Source organism: Chelonia mydas, chromosome 7 (genome assembly GCF_015237465.2).
Source record: "Chelonia mydas isolate rCheMyd1 chromosome 7, rCheMyd1.pri.v2, whole genome shotgun sequence".
Taxonomy (NCBI): Eukaryota; Metazoa; Chordata; order Testudines; family Cheloniidae; genus Chelonia; species Chelonia mydas.
The window spans coordinates 32301958-32319196 of record NC_057853.1 but is presented as its reverse complement, the minus strand read 5'-3'; the positions used below and the strand labels follow the sequence as shown (position 1 = coordinate 32319196).

The window sequence follows — 17239 nt, the reverse complement described above, 5'->3', positions numbered from 1 at the left end:
TCAGTACACACAGGCAGACATGCATGTGAGTGCTATCTGGCTGGGCGAACTGCACAACACATAAAAACAGTCACACAAAACATACATGTGTACAGACACATGGAGAATGACGCAGTCCTACACAGTTCACACAGGCAGGCACCCAGTAACACACAAACAGTCACGCAGCACAGACACATGCTCACATGCGACACTCATAGATTCTTATATACACACAGAGACACTTTCTTAAACACACAGATAGAAACAGGCACTCTCAGAACACTATATACGCACACACAGACAGTATTTATAGATGCAAAACAAATGTACCAAGAAACACCCGCTCACAACATACTCACACACCCCCCCCCCCAGACATACAGACACACCTGTACAGACACCATCCCATCTGTCACACAACACACACAAACACGGCAGATGCACACAAGACAGCCAGCCACTTGCTCGCCCACCCACCTATGCACAATGCACTCAACCACACACAGACACACATCTCCCTCACCTTCAGTGCACAATCCACCCACACACTCTGAATCTTGGGTGACAGTTGTCTAGGATGGTTGCCATGGAGAGAACTGAGACAACTATTGACTGCTTGGTGATTGTGTTTCTTGCCCATTTGCTACGGAGACAAGTGGGCCAACCAAATCTTCATTGGTTGTTGTCTATGGCTGCTTGCCAGGGATACGCTTGCACCAGCTAGCTTCTTGGTGGCTGTTGTCTAGGGCTGGTTGCTATGGAGACAGTTGGTTGGGCTGGCTGACTCTTGGCAACTGTCCATCATTGTTGCGGAGATTGTGCTGACTGAATTCTTTGGCTGAGGCCAGTTGCTACTGACAACAATGTGGTGACGCCTCGGTGACTGTTGCCTAGGCTGGTTGCCCAGGGGACAGTTTTGCTAACTACTCTTCAGTGACTGAGGAGGTTTGGGTGGATGTAATGGGGGTGTTGCTGGGTACAATGGGATAATGTTGGGGGAAGTCACTGCGTGCTAGGGCGTGTGGGGTTGCTTGGCTATGTTGCAAGTAGGAAGACGAGGTCATGGGGTGTTGTGTACTAAGGTGTCAGGTTGTCTGGGTGAAGGATTATGATGTGTGTGTCTCTGCACAAGGGACATAGGGTGTTGTGAACTAGGATGTATGGGAGAAGGGTAGACCTACCAGTAGTGTAGGGTGTCTGGTTGAAGGATTGTGGTGTTTGGCAGTGTGCAGAAGGTGTTGTATGGGTGAAGGATTATGCTGTGTGAGGGAATAAAAGTATGGATATTGTCTTGTGATGTGTTAGGACCTTGTTGTGTGGCTGTGTGCAGAAGGTATTATGTATGAGTGAAGGATTACACTGTCTGTGTGTGTGTGTTTGAATACAATACTCAGGCTTGACAAAGCCCTGGCTGGGATGATTTAGTCGGGGATCGGCCCTGCTTTGAGCAAGGGGTTGGACTAGATGACCTCCTGAGGTCCCTTCCAACCCTGATATTCTGTGATTCTATGAAGGGTATGGTGCCGGGGTGTTGTGTAGTGGGATGTTTATTGTACGGGTAAAGGATTGTGGTGTGCGGATGTGTGTTTTCAAATAGTTTAGGGTGTTGTGTACTTGGGTATTAGATTAAATGGTTCTTCCTGTGTATGCTGTTTTTTGTGTGTGTAAATACTATGTGTATAGGAGTGGTGTGTACTAGGGTGTTAGGTTGTAGAGTTGAAGGATTATACTCTTGTGTATATGTGTATGTACGCAAGTGGTAGACAGTGAGTTTTGGGGTGTTAAGTTGTATGGGAGAATTGTGGTTTGTGTGAGTACAAGCATTATAGGGTGTAGGGATATGCTGGGGTGTGTATGTATATAAAGAGTATTGAGGTTGTTTGGGAGATTTATGCCATATGTGCATACAACGGACATAGGCTGTAGAGTGTTATGTACAAAGTTGTATGGGTGAAAGTTTACGCTGTATGTATACAAGTATATAGGGTGTTGGTGTGCAGGTGTAGGGTGGGATAGGGTGTCAGTACAAGTGGGATAGGATGTTGGGGTGTTAGGCTGCGGACTTGTAGAATTATGCTGTGTGTGTGTGTGTGTACTGATAGTGTAGGATGTCCGGGCAGTGTGAGGGTGCAGGCATATCAGTCGTGCTGTGTGTGGAGGTGTTGGATGAATGGCACGAGATGGGACTGGTGTGGTGGCAGGGGTTCCTGAATGCTGTGTGTTAGGCACGGGTTAGGGCTACAGCAAGTGCCCTGGTGGGTGTATGGGTCAAGGGCCATGCTGTGGCAGGGTTGCTGGCTGGAGGGTGTGTGTGCATGTTTTATATAAGAGGGGCTGTCCCAGCTCAGCACCTGGACCCAACCACATGGGGAGGTGCCAGCCTGCCTGTCCCTCCCAGCCCCTCCCACAGTGCAGGGTCAGGAGCCCCCAGGGTGACTGGTCTGGACAGGGTCTGGGGGTGTGTGTGAGAGGGGGTGGTGGTAGAGGGTGGATCAGATTCCGGATGGGGGTGGAGCGTTTGTCGTCTCTCCCCCTCATTGATCACTGAGCCTGCTCAGGTGCCCGTGTTACCCTGATCCACATTATGTCACAGCCAGGAAGGGGCAGTGGAGGGGCCGCAGGGCTAGGACAGGGTGCCAAGTCCTTGAGGTATCCTCCTTTCCCTGTCCTCAGTTCATGTTCCTGACCTCCCTGCTCTACCCCACTTCCTCCTCCTGACCCCCCTGCCCAAACCCCTGTTGATTTTTCTTTTTTTTCACTTTACTGTTCATTCTTTCTTCATTTCTTTCCCTTCCTTTCTCATGATTGAATTCCTTTATTCTCTCTTTTCTTTGTTATTTTGTTTCCCTTTCCATCTTTATTTGTTCTTTCCCCCCCTTTTTTCCATTCATTTGTTTTTTTATTCTTTCTCATTCTTTCATTCCTTGTTTCTCTCCTTTTTATCCTTTCATTCTTTTGCTCTTTTCCTTTTTCATTCATTCTGTCATCTTTCCTTTCTTTTCCCATGTTTCTGTTTTCCATTCTTACTCATTTTTACATCCTTTTATTCGCCTCCTTTTTGCCTTTTTTCTTGTTCTGTCTTTCATTCATTCACATTTTTCATCCTTTCTTTCTCCTCTTCCCTTTTTTAGTGTTTTCCCATTTTTTCATTCTTTTCTTTTGTCTCCCTTGTACTCTCCCCCCACCGGCGCTGATGTCCCCTCCCCGGTGCCCCCCACCTGCTCCTATTAGCCCTTTTCACATGTGGGGAGTGCTGACTGCAGCTGCTGCCTGGCCTGGATCCCCCCAGTGTGTGTGCCTCTGGAGGGTTGGGGGAGGCTCTCCGGGCCCAGCCATCCGCGCTCAGTCTCTGCCTCTGCAAGGACACCCCAAGGTCAGCTGGGGAAGAGCTGCCAGGAGACGGGATGTGGAGAGAGATTGCCCATCCCTGCCTGCATGCCCCCCGGGAGGATGGCTTTTCCGCATGGCTTGTGCCGCCTGAACCCTGTGCTGAACAGCTGGGCACCACCAGGTGGTGCTATGGAGTCCTCCCCCCCACCAGCTGTGCCACTGCCTGCAGCCGGCAGAGAGTGTGAAACTCTCCTAGTGGAGCCACTGTGGAAAGCAAGGGGTGTCTGTGCAAGGGAGGGGAGCTCCTGGGAAAGCTGGGATCTGCCTTTGCATGTAAGTGGGGGGAGGTGGGGGTGGGGTTCACTTGGAATCGAACCCTCCTCCCTCTTTGGGTTGGGTTCAGCACAAAATGTCCTTATTTGCCTCCCTGAACAATACAGAATTCCTGAGTCCTCTTACTGCAATAGTGTCTGTCTGCCCCGGCTGAGATCAGGGCCCCTAGCAGGCCAGGTGCTGCACTGACCCCCCCACACCCCCCACCAAGATCAGGGCCTACAGAGGGCCAGGTGTTGCACAGACTCCCCACCTGGCTGAGATTGGGGCCCCTAACAGGCCAGGTGCTGCGAAGACCCCCCCCCACCCCGCCCCCCACTGAGATCATGGCCTCTGGAGGGCCAGGTGCTGTACAGACACCCCCCCTGCTGAGATCAGTGCCCCCATCGGGCTGGGTGCCGCACAGAACCCCCCCCCCCATGGCCAAGATGATGGCCCCAGGTGGTCTGGGTGCTGCACAGACCCCCACAACCCTGGCTGAGATCAGGGCCCCCAGCAGGCCGGGCACTGCACAGATCCCGCATGGCTGAAATTGGGGCCCCCGTTGGGCGCTGTACAGACATATAGTGAGAGATGGTCCCTGCCCTGAAGAGCCTACAGTCTGAAGAGACAAAGGGTGGGAGGTGAAACTGAGGCACTGGGGCCGGGGGGAAGGGACTCACCCAAGGTCAGTGGCGAGCTGGGATACAACCCAGCCCAGTGTCTGAACCACAAGCTCCCAACCCATGTTTGTGCTGCATCATCGCTCTGATCATTGTGCACAGTGGAGAATTCCCACGGTGTGGGAACACGGGGTGGGGGGTGCGGGTGAGGAGCTGTGGTTCATCATTTACTTGAAGCATGTGTAGCCTGGAAATCTAATATGAGTCAGGGTCAGCCCTAAAATGGGTTCTCTTAGGATGGTCTAGATTCAGCCCTAGAGTGGGGGCTCTAGCACAGGTCTTGGACCCAGTGGCGTGGGGTAGATTCAGCCCTGGGGTGGCAGTTTAGAACAGAGCTTGAGCACTCTAGAGTGGGTTGGACTCTGCTCTGGTGTGGGGGCTCTAGAATAGGTCTCGAGCACACTGGATCTTGTGTTTGGCCCTGGTGTGGGGGCTCATGATCATATCTCAGGCGCACTGGAAGGGCTGGATTTGGCCCTCGTGTGGGGGCTCTAGAACAGGGGTGGTCAAACTTTTTGGCCCGAGGGCCACATCGGGGTTGCAAAACTGTATGGAGGGCCGGGTAGGGAAGGCTGTGCCCCCCAAACAGCCTGGCCCTTGCCCCCTCCCACTTCCCACCCCTGACTGCCCCCCTCAGAACCCCCGACCCATCCAACCCCCCTGCTCCTTGTCCCCTGACTGCCCCCAACCCTAACCGGGACCCCACCCCCCATCCAACACCCCTGCTCCCTGACTGCCCCGACCCCTATCCATACCCCTGCCCCCTGACAGGCCCCCCTGGTACTCTCACACCTAGCCAACCCCTCCACCCCCCCGCTCCCTGTCCCCTCACTGCCCTGACCCCTGTCCACACCCCTGCCCCCGCCTAGGCCCCCTGGGACTCCCATGCTTATCCAACTCCCCGCATTCCCCATCCCCTGACCGCCCTCCCCGAACCTCCACCCAGTCCAACTGCCCCCGCTCCCTGTCCCCTGACTGCCCCCCAGGCTCCCTTGCCCCTTTTCCAACCCCCCAGCCCCCTTACCGTGCTGCTCAGAGCAGCATGTCTGGCAGCTGCGCCATACGGCTGGAGCCAGACACGCTGCCGCACTGCCCTGCAGGAGCGCGCAGCCCCCCACCCAGAGCACTCCCTGCGCGGCGGCTTGGCTGCGGGGGAGCCTCCCCGGTGGGGAGCTCAAGGGCTGGGCAAGACGGTCCCGCGGGCCGTAGTTTGCCCACCTCTGCCCTAGAACATGTTGAGAGAGCGTTGGGCCAATGTCCGTTGTTGCTCGGTTGGCTCCAGAGGGCTGCCCGGGGAGCAGTGTGCCTCACTAGGGCACGAGTGTGGGGACTGCATGTCCTCCCTTTGTATGGGGCGGGCAGTGGGCATGGGCCAATGTGTGCCACTATTTTGCCTGTCTCACCCACTAGTGAACATGCTATGTGCTGTTGTCCTGATGCCCCCCGTGCAGTGCCATGCCGTGCCGATGGGCTGCCTGGCAGCTGCTATGTGAGGCGTGTGCCAACCCCATATTGGGGACGTGTTGTCTGGGAGCCCAGAGCCTGGCTCCTGCCCAAGCCAGCCGGGGGCTGCACGGCAGCCAGACAGACATGCACGCATTCTGCAGATCAACCAGCAGACACACACACACCCCCTGCAGGCCCACAGACAGACCCACGTACATTCCACAGTGCCACCCACACCCGACAAACCGACTCACGCACACACAGCATGCACACCCCGCAGACCCACAGGCAGGCAGACAGACCCACGTACATGCTACAAACTGACCCAGTGGCAGATTTAGAGGTAGTGGGGCCCTGTGTGCAGCCTCATTTTCAGGGTCCCCCCCTCAGGACCCAGCCAAAAAAAAGAACATTCTCGCTTACTCCCCCCCCCCCCCCCCCCCAGTTTTTCATTCTTTTTTTCTTCATCCTCCTCCTATATTATAAGTAATGGGAAGTAAATGAAAATAAAGTGAGGTACCTTGATTGGGGCAGGGGGTTGGAGTGCAGGGGGCAGGTTCTGGGAGGAAGTTTGGGTGCTGGGTGCAGGCTCTCGGCTGGGGCAGGGGGTTGGGTTGCCTCGGGGGGGGGGGGCAGCGCTCACCTCGGGCAGCGCGGCTCCCAAAGCCACTGGCACACACATACTCTTCCGGCAGTGGCTCCTAGGCGGGGTGGACACGGGGTCTCCATGCACCGCTGCCCGCAGGCGCTGCCCCCACAGCTCCCATTGGCCGCAGTTCCCTGCCAATGGGCACTGTGGAGTTGGTGCTCAGGGCAGGGGCATCGCGTGGAGACACTACCCCCTCCCCCGCCCCCGGGGCCACAGGAACATGCTGGCCGCTTCCAGGAGCAAAGCAGCACGGAGGGAGGGAGGCAGAGCGGGCAGGGAGCCACCTTAGCCCTGCTGCTGGCACGTCTCTGTGCGCCCCTTGGGGGGAGGGGGGCAGAAGGTCTCCGTGCGTTGCCCGGGGTGGGGGTAGTGCAGGGAGCTGCCTCTCCCCCCCCCCCCCACCAGGGGCACGCAGAGAAGTGCCAACAGCCGGCCGCTTCCAGGAGCGACGTGGGGCCACCGGCCATGGCATGCAGGCAGCCTGCCTGCCTGAGCCCTGCTGCGCCACCGGCCAGGACTCGGGAGCAGGCTGTCAGATATTTGTCCTGCATTTTGGGGGCCACCCTGTCATTGGGGGCCCCGTGCCACTGCATGGTTTGTTTCATGGTAAATCTGCTCCTGAACTTACCCATTCACACGTGGCATGCACACCTGTGCAGACCCTCAGACAGATACACATGGCCCGCAGAATGTGTTGTTTTCACCCCCCCCCCGCCCCAGCAGACCTACAGGCAGATACACGTAGCCTGCAGACCCACAGACAGAGACGTGTCGTCCCCCGTAGCAGACCTACAGGCAGAGGCAGACCCACATGTGCATGCCTAGAGTCGCTGTCTCCTCCTTTCTCCCTTGCCCCAATGTGCCCCATTTCCCCACCCTGGCCTTCCACATTCAGTGGCTGTTTCAAGCCCCCAGACTCACTGGCTCATGCCTGCTGCCCTCCCCAGAGATTTCCCCTTGCCCAGCAGGGCGTGGGGTGGGACAGGGGACAGAGTCTGAGGCTGGCACAGAGCTTGATGTGCAGGGGCCGACCCATTGGAATAGCGAGGCTTCTGGGGCAGGGAGCACTGGTCTCCCAGCAAGGCCTGCTCCCCGCAGTGCTTGGCCCTCATGGGGGGAATGGTCCCTTCCCTCCCCCAGTGCAGCCTGCACAACATGGAGAGGGGAAGGGTCTCATCCCAGGTCATGCTGGGACCCAAGTGTCCTAGCTCCCAGGCACCCACTAGACCCCATTCTTTGCCCAGGGCTGGGGATAGAACCCAGGAGTCCGGACTCCCCCCAGGATGACAGGGGAGGAGTAGGTTTGGTTGGGGGCGCCCCCTTTTTCCCAGCCTTCTCCTGCCATGTGTTAGAGCCCACGTCACCCTGGCCAGCCTTTTGTTTGGGGTTGCCATGGAAACCAGCCCTTGCCACCTGCCCTGCTCATTTTGCTCAGTTATCACTAAGGAGGATCCAGAGGGGCCTGGTGTCTTGGCACCCCTCCCCCACCCTGCCGTGCACAGAATTGGGGGCGTGGGGGTATCTGGGGTGCATTGGGGTGTCTGGTAGGGGGTGTATAGGGTGTCTGGTGGGGTATGTGGGGTGCATTGGGGTGTCTGTTGTGGGAGGTATCTGGGGGATGCTGGGGGTGCATTGGGAGACTCTAACCACTTACTCCACCCCAGCACCCCCTTCACAGTGGGGTCTGGAAGGAGAATGATCCCTCCTCCAACACACTGACCCAGTAGACTTCTTGTCACAACCCCAGCACCTGGCTGTGGGGGAAAAGAGCACAGACCCGTGCATGAGCCTCCCCCTACCTCCCCCTGATCATTTGCATACAGTATTAATGATGTTGCCTGGGGCAAGGGGTGATCAGTCCCTGGGGACAGCTGGTGGGAGTGCAGCCATTGGAGGGGGCAAAGGCAGGTGGGGGGAGACCTGGGCAGAGCATTCCTGACTGCACCCCATTCTATGGAGAGCTGTGTGTGTGTGTGTGTGTTGGGGGATCAGTGTGTGTGGGTCAGGACTGAGGGGCACCAGCAAAGGTATGGGGGGAAGCCCAGAGCTGGGATCACAGGGGGCTGCAGATCAGGATGAGGGGGCTGGCAGGGCTGTGGGGAGGGGGGAGCCCAGGCCTGGGATTGAGGGCTCTGGCGGATGAGTGCTGGGCTGGGATGGCAGGGGCTGTGGGTCGGGATTGAGGGCACCAGTGGAGCTGTGTTGCTCTCCCTTAGCTGTTTTGGCTGCTGTCCCTGGTCCTGGCAGCTGGAGGGGGGAGGGAGGGGTTTCCATTGGTGCCAGTGAGGAAGGGGGAGGGCTCTGTGGTTAGTCTGTTGGCCCCAGTTATTAGCTGTGAGCTCCTTGCCTTGGTCCGTTGTTATGAATTGCTTCACTTGTTGGTTTGGCTCCATTCTGTGGGAGGGGAAGGGCTGTGCTGAGGGGTGGGAGCCTTGGGCCCTGCACCATGTGTTGTGTCTGGGGGGACGTGGCTGGTCACACTCTGCTCAGACACGGCCCTCATTCAGCAGCCCCCTGAGCTCTAGCCCTCGTGGTCACAAGGTGAGGCCTGCCTGAGTCTGCAGCCCCCTGCTGTCCCAGCCCTGGGCTCCACCCCCAGCCCTGCTGGTGCCCCCCCGTCCTGACCCGCAGACCCCTGCTAACTCAGCCCTGGGCTCCCCCCGTAGCTCTGCCAGTGCCCCCCAGTACTGACCCACAGCCCCCTACTAATCCAGCCCTGGGCTTCCCCCCATCCCTGCCAGTGGTCCTCTATGCACATCTGCAGCCCTCCACCGTCCCAGCCCTGGTGCCAGAAGGCTTCATGCTTCCTCACTCAGTGAGTCTGGGAATGGTAGTAAGGGACTAAAGAAATAATAAAGGTTGGTCATAAAACATTTAGTTACAACAGAAAGCGTCTGTCCTGCATTGAGCTCTGTGCAAACCCCCAGGGTCAAACCCAGGCATCCCACAGATCCTGCTTCCAGACCTGGCCCTCCACACTCACCCACTGGATCCCACTCCCTTCCCAAAGCTAGAGAGAGAACCCAGGAATCCTGGCTCAGCCCCACTCCTGTTCTAACCCACTAAACCCTGACTCTTTGTCTGTTGCTCTAACATCTAGACCCCACTCCCCGAGCTGGGAATAGAACCCAGGAGTCCTGGCCCTTTCCCATGGAGGGCACCCACGAAGATGAGTGAGCTCCTGGCTCCTGCCTACCATGTAGCCCCACCAAAGCAGCTGAGCCATGTGTTTACATCATCAAAGGGTCCTTCTGCACAGGGCTCACATCCCAGCCAAGGAGAGGGGCTCCTCCCACAGATCAAAGACAGCTTCTTAAACTAGCCCAATCAACCCAAGTCCTTCAAAATAACCCCCCTCCCCTGCTCCATGGGCTTCCAGGCTGCCATGTGGGGCTGGAGTGCGATCACCAGTGGGGTGGGACTGGGTGTGGAGGCCAGGCTGGGATGGCCAGGGTTGTGGGTGTGGTGAGGGGCACCTGGGGCATTGGCTTGCACAGATCTTGTCCTGTTATGATTGGTTTGGCCTGTCACCCCTTCCCACCACTAACCCCTCCTGCCAATGTCTCTGGCACTGTGGTGGGGGGGGAGGGATTTAGTGTCTGTAAACTGGGACCCCAGACCCTGCCAACCCCAGACTGGGGAGTCTGGGGGCCAGAGTGAGGGCTCCGCATGGAGAGCCCCACCATGGTCCTTTGGCTCCCGTCCTGCCCACTGCCCTGAGGAAGCCCATAGTGGGGAAACTGTGGGGCAGGACTGGGGGATTAGCGAACTCGGCACACTGTGCTCCTCCAGCCTATTTCCCCTTTCCCTGGGGGCAGCGTGCCCCCTACCGTCTATCCTTACCCCCGGGGGCAGCATGGCCCCTACAGTCTGTCCCCCCCAGGGGCAGCGTGGCCCCCTACCATCTATCCCAGCCCCCCAAGGGCAGCGTGGCCCCTAACATCTATCCCCTCTGCCCCGGGGGCAGTATGGCTCCCTATGGTCTATCCTCACCTCTGGAGGCAGTGTGGCTCCCTATGGTCTATTCCCCTGGGGAGCAGCATTGTCCCTTATGGTCTCTTTACCTAGTTATCTGTAAATGTGTGTCTGTGCTGGTGGCCTGGCCCCCCCTCACTAACTCCCTCTCTTTCTTTCTCTGTGTGTCTGTCTGGCTGCATCTGTGGGGGTGTCGGTGGCAGAAGAGCATACGATGGAAGGTGAGTGACCCCTTTGCATTCTCTGTGCTGGCTGTGGATGGTGTGGGTTGGGGCCATGCTACAAGAAGCAAATTCATGTCTTGCCGGGGTGGGGGGGGCTGTTTCCTGCTCCCTTGCCCTGTAAGGGTCCATCGAGGAGTGCCTGGACTTGGGGGGCTCCTGTGTGACTGGGTTGGGGTTTCCCTGTGTTCCAACAGCACCCCAGCTCTGTGCTCCCCCACATGATGGTGAATTGGATCCCAAGGGGTCACTTACTGCCAGGGTATCTGTCTCGGGGTTGCCCCTACAGCCAGGCATCGCCAGTTGTCTTGGGGTCCCCCCAATCTCCCAGGGTTTACCTTGTCTCGGTGTGGGGTATAAGAGCACAGTAATAGCAGTCTGTCTCTGCGGCTGTTTGCCCCACATGGGAAGGGTCATATACTGCTTTGTTGCTGGGGCGGGGTGGGGGCTAGTGTCGGATCCTATGCGTGATCCGACACGAGGGGGTTAGGGAAGGACTGGATCAGAACCGAGATATTGGAGTGGAGAGCTTCCCCACAAACACAGCCCATAGAGCCCTGCACTGCTCTGCTAGACTGGAATAGTCCGTAGGGGGCGATCCTGCCCTGGGGGTGGAATAGACTGCACCACACAAATTAGAAGGCACCCCCACTTCTGTGGCTTTCCCAGCCCCCATGCTCTCCTTCCTGCCCCCAAGCCCCTCCTCCCTGGGCTCTGGACCGTCCCCTTTCTCCTTACTCCTTGAGGGGTTGTCTCGCTTGTGGATGTAGCCTTGGCATTTGTGGGCAGGGTTGTGGCCTCGATTTGATTGTGATTTTTGTGGAGCTTGTCTAAGAGACCAGGGAGGGGGGTGGTATGGAGAGGGGGTATTGCCCTTATCTATCCCCCATGCAGTAATGGGGGGATGGGTTGCACGGGGAGTTACAGGGGGCAGGGAATGTGATTTCTATGGAGGGATTGTTCGGTGTGGGTGCTTTGGTGTGTCAGTGTAGTGTGTGTCTGCTGTGTTGTGCTGGCAGTGCATGGAGGTGAGTCCATGGAGGTTGTGTTCAGATGTGAGTGCATGTGGAACGTGTGGGGTGGGTATGTGGCATATATGACTGCATTGTGAATGTGTGTTCAGTGAGCATGCACGAGCACTGTGTGTGTGGGCGCATGTGCACATTCAGAGTGTGTGAGTGGTGTGTGTGTGTACGCGCTCACAGTGAGTGTGTGTGTGTTTGTGTGTGCATGCGCTGAGTGAGTGAGTGGTGTGTGCGTGCTCAGAGTGCAAGTGGTGTGTGTGTCTGTGCAGAGTGTGTGAGTGGTTGTGCGTGTGTGCAGAGTACGTGAGTGATGTGTGTGTGCGTGTGAGCGGTGTGCGTGTGAGTGGGGTGTGCGTGAGTGGGGTGTGTGTGCTCAGAGTGTGTGAGTGGGGTGTGTGTGTATATGGGGCATGTGTGTGTGTAAGTGCAGTGTGTGTTTGTGTACTCTGTTGAGTGTTGAATGTTGATGTGTGTTGTGGTGCTTGTAAATACAAGTTGTGTCTGTGAGGGGTGTGTGTGTTGTGTATTTGATTTCTCAGTTGTGGTCCCATATGGGAAAGGGGCCCAATCCCCATGGGAGAACTTGGCCCCCCAACCCATCTCCCCATCCTGTTGCCCAGTTACCAGGGCCAAGAAGGCATCCCAGAGTATCCAGGGAGGGCAACTCCAAACCCTGCCCCCTCCCCCACAGGATCCCTGTATGGACAACTCCTGTGCCGGGGGCTGCATCTCAGTGCTGGGCAAGGGATCCCAGCATAAAGGGCTCTGCAGCCCACCCCACAGGCATCTGCATCTCAGCGCTGGGTGAGGGATGCCTGTATAAATATCCCCTGCACCTCAACCCCACCCCCCCACTGCTCTCCAGCCCCACACACACACTCTGCCCCTCACTTCTTTTTTCCCCCAGAGCTTCCCAACCAGTCCCTACACACACTGGGACTGAGTCGTAGCAGGTGCCCCCTGCCCAGCATTCCCCCCCCCCGAACCGGACAGTCCCCGTTCTGTCCCTGGCTCTGCCTGCTGGGTAAATTCATTTTTTTCCATTCATGCTGAACCTCAGCTGGGAGCTCAGGGCAGCAGCCATTTCCCTCTCCAAATCCTATCTCATATTGCATTGGCAGGTGTGTTGTTGTAGGGTCTCCTGGGTGTGCTGGGGCTGTGTGGGCTGGTGTGTCACTGTAGGGTCTCCTGAAGCATGGTGGCTATCCTCCCAGGTCTGTTACTGTAGGGTCTTCCCAGAACACAGGGCAGTGCGGCATGCAGAATGGGTGCTGTGCCGGGCTGGGGTGTGTATGGAGGGCAGGGGAGATTTGTGTTTGGGAATGGGAGGGCTCTGGGCTTGGGAGGCTGGCCCCCAGCGGGCTGGTGTGCTCCAGGGAGGAGAGTTTGGGGTTGGATGAGTTGGGGTGTAGATAGCACCCGTTTTGCAAGCAGACCCAGGAGTCCCCAAGCAAGGGGGGAATCCAGCCAGTTGCTCCCTGCTCCTTTCCCACAATCCCCCTGGCAGCTGGCCGGCTGAGTGCCACAGTAAATGATGGGCAACGGAGATGGGTTGGCAGTTGCGGGGTTCCCAGGGCCTGAGGGGAGCCGTGGGTGTGTGTGTGTGTGTCTGGGAGCTTTGGGGGACTCAGGGGACCTGTGAGGGGAAGCCTCTTGCCTGCATTTTCCCTGCCCCCTCCCCCCAACTCGCTGGGTGAGGCTTGTCCCCGAGCAGCCATCTCAAGACACCAGCTCAGAGACCGTGCTCCCCTCTAACGTGCTCTCTATCACCCCCATTGCAGGGACCCTGCTCCAGCGCACCCCACATCCACTCACGGAGATCATGCTGCCTACCCCATCACAATCCACCCCCACGGAGACCATGCCCCCCCACTCCATTGCAAGAGCAGGCTTAGAGCAGGGAGGGGGCTGGGAGCCAGAACTCCTGGGTTCTAGTCTCAGCTCTGGGAGGGGCGTGGCTGTTGCTAGTTGGTGGAGCAGGTTGTGTTTCAGGGTGGGGGCTGGGCACTCTGGGGGCTGCTTCCCTGGAGTGTGATTGTGCCCGTGTCACGAGCAGGGGGATGTTGTGTATCTCTAGTGGAGCCTGGATGCAATGTGTGTGTGGGAGGGGAATGGGACTAACTCTTTGGGGGGGATGGTGTGTGTGTGTCCCTGCTTGTATCTCCCCTTCCCCCGCTTGTATTCTGCTGCTGTGTCGTCGCACAGCGCCGGTGTGGAATTTGTGTGTGTGGGTGTTTGTGTGTCAGTCTGCCCTTGTATCCTGCCACCATTTTGTCCCTTGGTGGCCTAATGGGGAGAGGGTGACTGGCCGTGTGTGTGTGTGACTGGCTGTCTCCCTGGAGCTGTGTAGGGCGCAGCTGTGTGTGTGTGTCTTTTGGAGGGGTTACAGATGGTGTGCGTGAACTGACTTTGTGTGTTTGTGGGGGTACAGACTCTGTGTGTGTGTGTGTGTGTGTGTGTGTGTGTTTGTGAGTGTCCTGGCACCCCCTGATGCTGTGTGCTGCAGTGCGGGGGACGGACAGGCGTCTGTGCTGGGGAGATAAGATTTAGCAGCATGGTGACTTGATGTCATGTCTGCTTAGAACAGGAATCACCGAAGAGAGGGTGGGGACTTGGGTGCTGCAGCCTCCCCGTCCCACTGGGTGAAGAGGCAGGGGGCATCATGGAGGGGGTGAGATACGTTATAGGGGAGGCACTTGGTTTCCACAGACAAGAGTATGGGCACAGCAGCCTGGGTATTGTGTGCGCGGGGGTGTAGAACCTCTGCCACTGGACATGGGGGGCTGCACACATATAGTCAGTGCACACAGACACTCGCCTCCCATGCGCTGTGTGGGTATAGAATAGGTGTGGAATATAGCCCTCCTGCGTGTTTTCTGTGCATTTCCCCATGTTTGTGGGTGAATGTTTTGCATGGAACGTGCCTCTCCCATGTGTTTGGCTTGTGTGGCACATGTCTGTGTGTAAGAATGTTGGATGCATGATGTGCTTCCTGAGTATTGTGTGTGTGTATGTGTGAGCATACCATGTGGAACATGAACCTCTGGTGGTTTCTGTGTGTGCAGAGTATGGCTGTGGTTGAAAGTGTTGGAGCACCCCCCTTCCATGTGTGGGGTGAGAACATGCATACAGTTGTGTTCTGCTTAGCCATACATGGACCCATACAAAGCACATGCCACCTGCGGAGCCTGCATATGTCTGCAGAGGAAACGAGATGCCCATCTCCTCTGCATGTATTGTGTATGGAGTAGGTGCTGCCCATGAGGGTGTGCATGTCTCGGTGTGTGTGCTTGTATGTTCATGTCTGTGTGAGTGCATGTATGTTGCCTGTTTTTTGAATCCACACCACATGTGTGCAGAGTCTGTACAATAGGCCCCACCTTTCCCTTGCATGTGCAGAGAAAGCAGTCCTGTGCATCCTTTGGCCCTCACATCACTGGTGTGAAAGATGTGCACATGCTCACATGGGTGTGCAAACACACCTCTGCCTCCTCTGACTTCTTGCACCTCCCATCCATGCCCCACAACCCCCCACCCCTCCCACACAATGAATTTCCCTTTCCTGGCTCTCCCCATTTGAAGGCTGGGGCAGGCAGCTGCAGCCCCCACCCCATTAGTCCATGACTCCTAGTACCCCGCCCTTATTCCCCCCCAGCATCCAAACTCCTGAGGTCCAATGGCCTTGTGTTATGCTAATAAAAGGGGCCATTGGAACCAATGGAGTATTGATATGCAAATGAGGGAGATTGGAACCAATGAGCTCATGTTATGCAAATACCTGAATTGTGATTTGCATTATTTGGGGCCCTGCACTGTTATTAATCTCCCGGGCAGCAGCTCCATGCCGATTAGGGGCCTGTCATTAACTGACATGATCCGAGACAAAGCAGGGCATGTTATCTGGGCGCCCGGGCCAGGCCAGTGGACGGGGCCATTAATCACGCCCCACCCCAGACTGCTCTGGGCAAGCACAGGCTCTCGTGTACATGAGTGGGTGGGCATGTGTAGCGTGCACACATGTGTGAGTGCATGATGGTGTGAAGGATCGGGTCAGGGTGTGAGGGGACCTACCCAAGTGTGTGCATGTGGCATACATATGTGTGTGAATGGGTGTGTAAGGGCACAAGGGAGGATGTAAGGGTGTGAGCGTCACAGGGTTTAAGGCCAGGAGGAACCACCTGATCTGTATAGCACAGGCCAGCACCCATATACCAAACCCAGCGCCTGCAATGAAACCAAAGCCCACAGGAGACTAGGTTGTTCTGTGCCACAGGCAGAGAAGAGGAGGGACCAGAGGGCGCTATGGCCTGAGGCCAATGAAGTGAGAAATACCCAGGTGATCTTGGCGATCGACCTGCGCCCACACCCTGCAGAGGAAGGCAACCCTTTCCGCCCCCCCAGGTCCCTGCCAATCTGACTTGGGTAAAATTCCTTCCTGACCCCACATGGGCCACCAGCTAGAGCCTGAGCATGTGAGCAAGAACGAGCCAGCCAACACCTGGGCAGAGAATGCTCAGTGCCACCTCAGAGTCCTGGCCCTCCCCGCCCAGTGTCCCATCTCCAGCCACGTGCAAGGCTGTGCGGCATACTCAACAGTGCCTGTGTCACGCTGTGACTGTAACGGTACGCGTGCATGCTGCAGGTGGTGAATGTCGGGGCAGGTGCAAGCCCATGTAGGAGCATGTTGTACATGTACCAGAATGTCCTGGTGTGCGTGTGAGAGAGATACCCCAGTATGTCACCATGTTCTGTTGTATGTGTTTGGCATGTGTTGGCATGTTGGAATGTGTGTGTGGCGTGTGCCCATATGTGATTGTGTCACTGTGTGTTTGTGTCTATAGGCTAGGCAGGTGCACCTACATGAGAGGTGTGTACTGTGTGTGTGTCTGCATGGGGCGTGAAGGTGGGAGTGTGCATGCAAGGGAGGGTCTGAGTAAAGTGACTGTGTGAGGGAGGGTCATGTGGCATGTGTGCAGGGGAGGCCTGTGTAAAGTGAGTGTGCAAGTGAGGGCCTGTGCGGTGAGTGTCAGGAGGGCACAGGTGCTGGGGGGCTGGCAGCGTTGGCTGTCTGTGCTCACACAGCTCTGAACAGTTGCCAGTAAGGAGGCTGGGGTGGGACCCCGGTGGACGCTGGGTATGATTTATAGCTTCCCAACTGCCAGAAGCTGCTGCATAATAGAGCTGGGGTCTCCTGGTTAGTGTGGGGGGAGGGTGGCTGGGAGAGCAGGGCTGCAGGTCGGGATTGAGGGGCACCAGCTTCATCCTTCCTTCCGTGGTGCCAGTGGACACTGTCCCCCCGCCCCATGGCTTTCTCTCCAGGGGGCCCCCGTCCTGCCAGGGTATTGGGGGGAGGTTGTAGTGTTGGAACAATATGGCCACCACTGTCATGCCTGAGGGATCCTTGGAGCTGGTCTCCATGGTGACGGGAGGAGAGCAGACAGCATCCTAATGTGCCAGGCCTGGGCCTGTGGAGGGGGGTGTTTGGGCCTGGCCTCAGCCTCCATGCAGTTTCCACCCCCCTCCTTCTTTCCCCTCTCCAGTCCTCCCCCACACTGCAGCCCCTACATCTGCAGGGAAGCCTGCTGCAGCTCCCTGCCCACCTTCCCAAGTTCCCCG

The 17239-nt window shown here is 57.2% G+C and overlaps 1 protein-coding gene across 28 annotated transcripts in view; it reads left to right on the top strand.

Moving 5' to 3' along the window:
- The window catches only part of NRXN2 (neurexin 2), a 274349-nt gene that overhangs the window by 28489 nt on the left and 228621 nt on the right, over positions 1–17239 (top strand). For all 28 annotated transcript variants that reach the window (XM_037904496.2, XM_037904495.2, XM_043551343.1 and 25 more), the window contains exon 3: positions 10581–10598. In XM_037904496.2, the coding sequence (XP_037760424.2) occupies positions 10581–10598 (18 nt within the window). The remainder of the gene's footprint in view (positions 1–10580; positions 10599–17239) is intronic.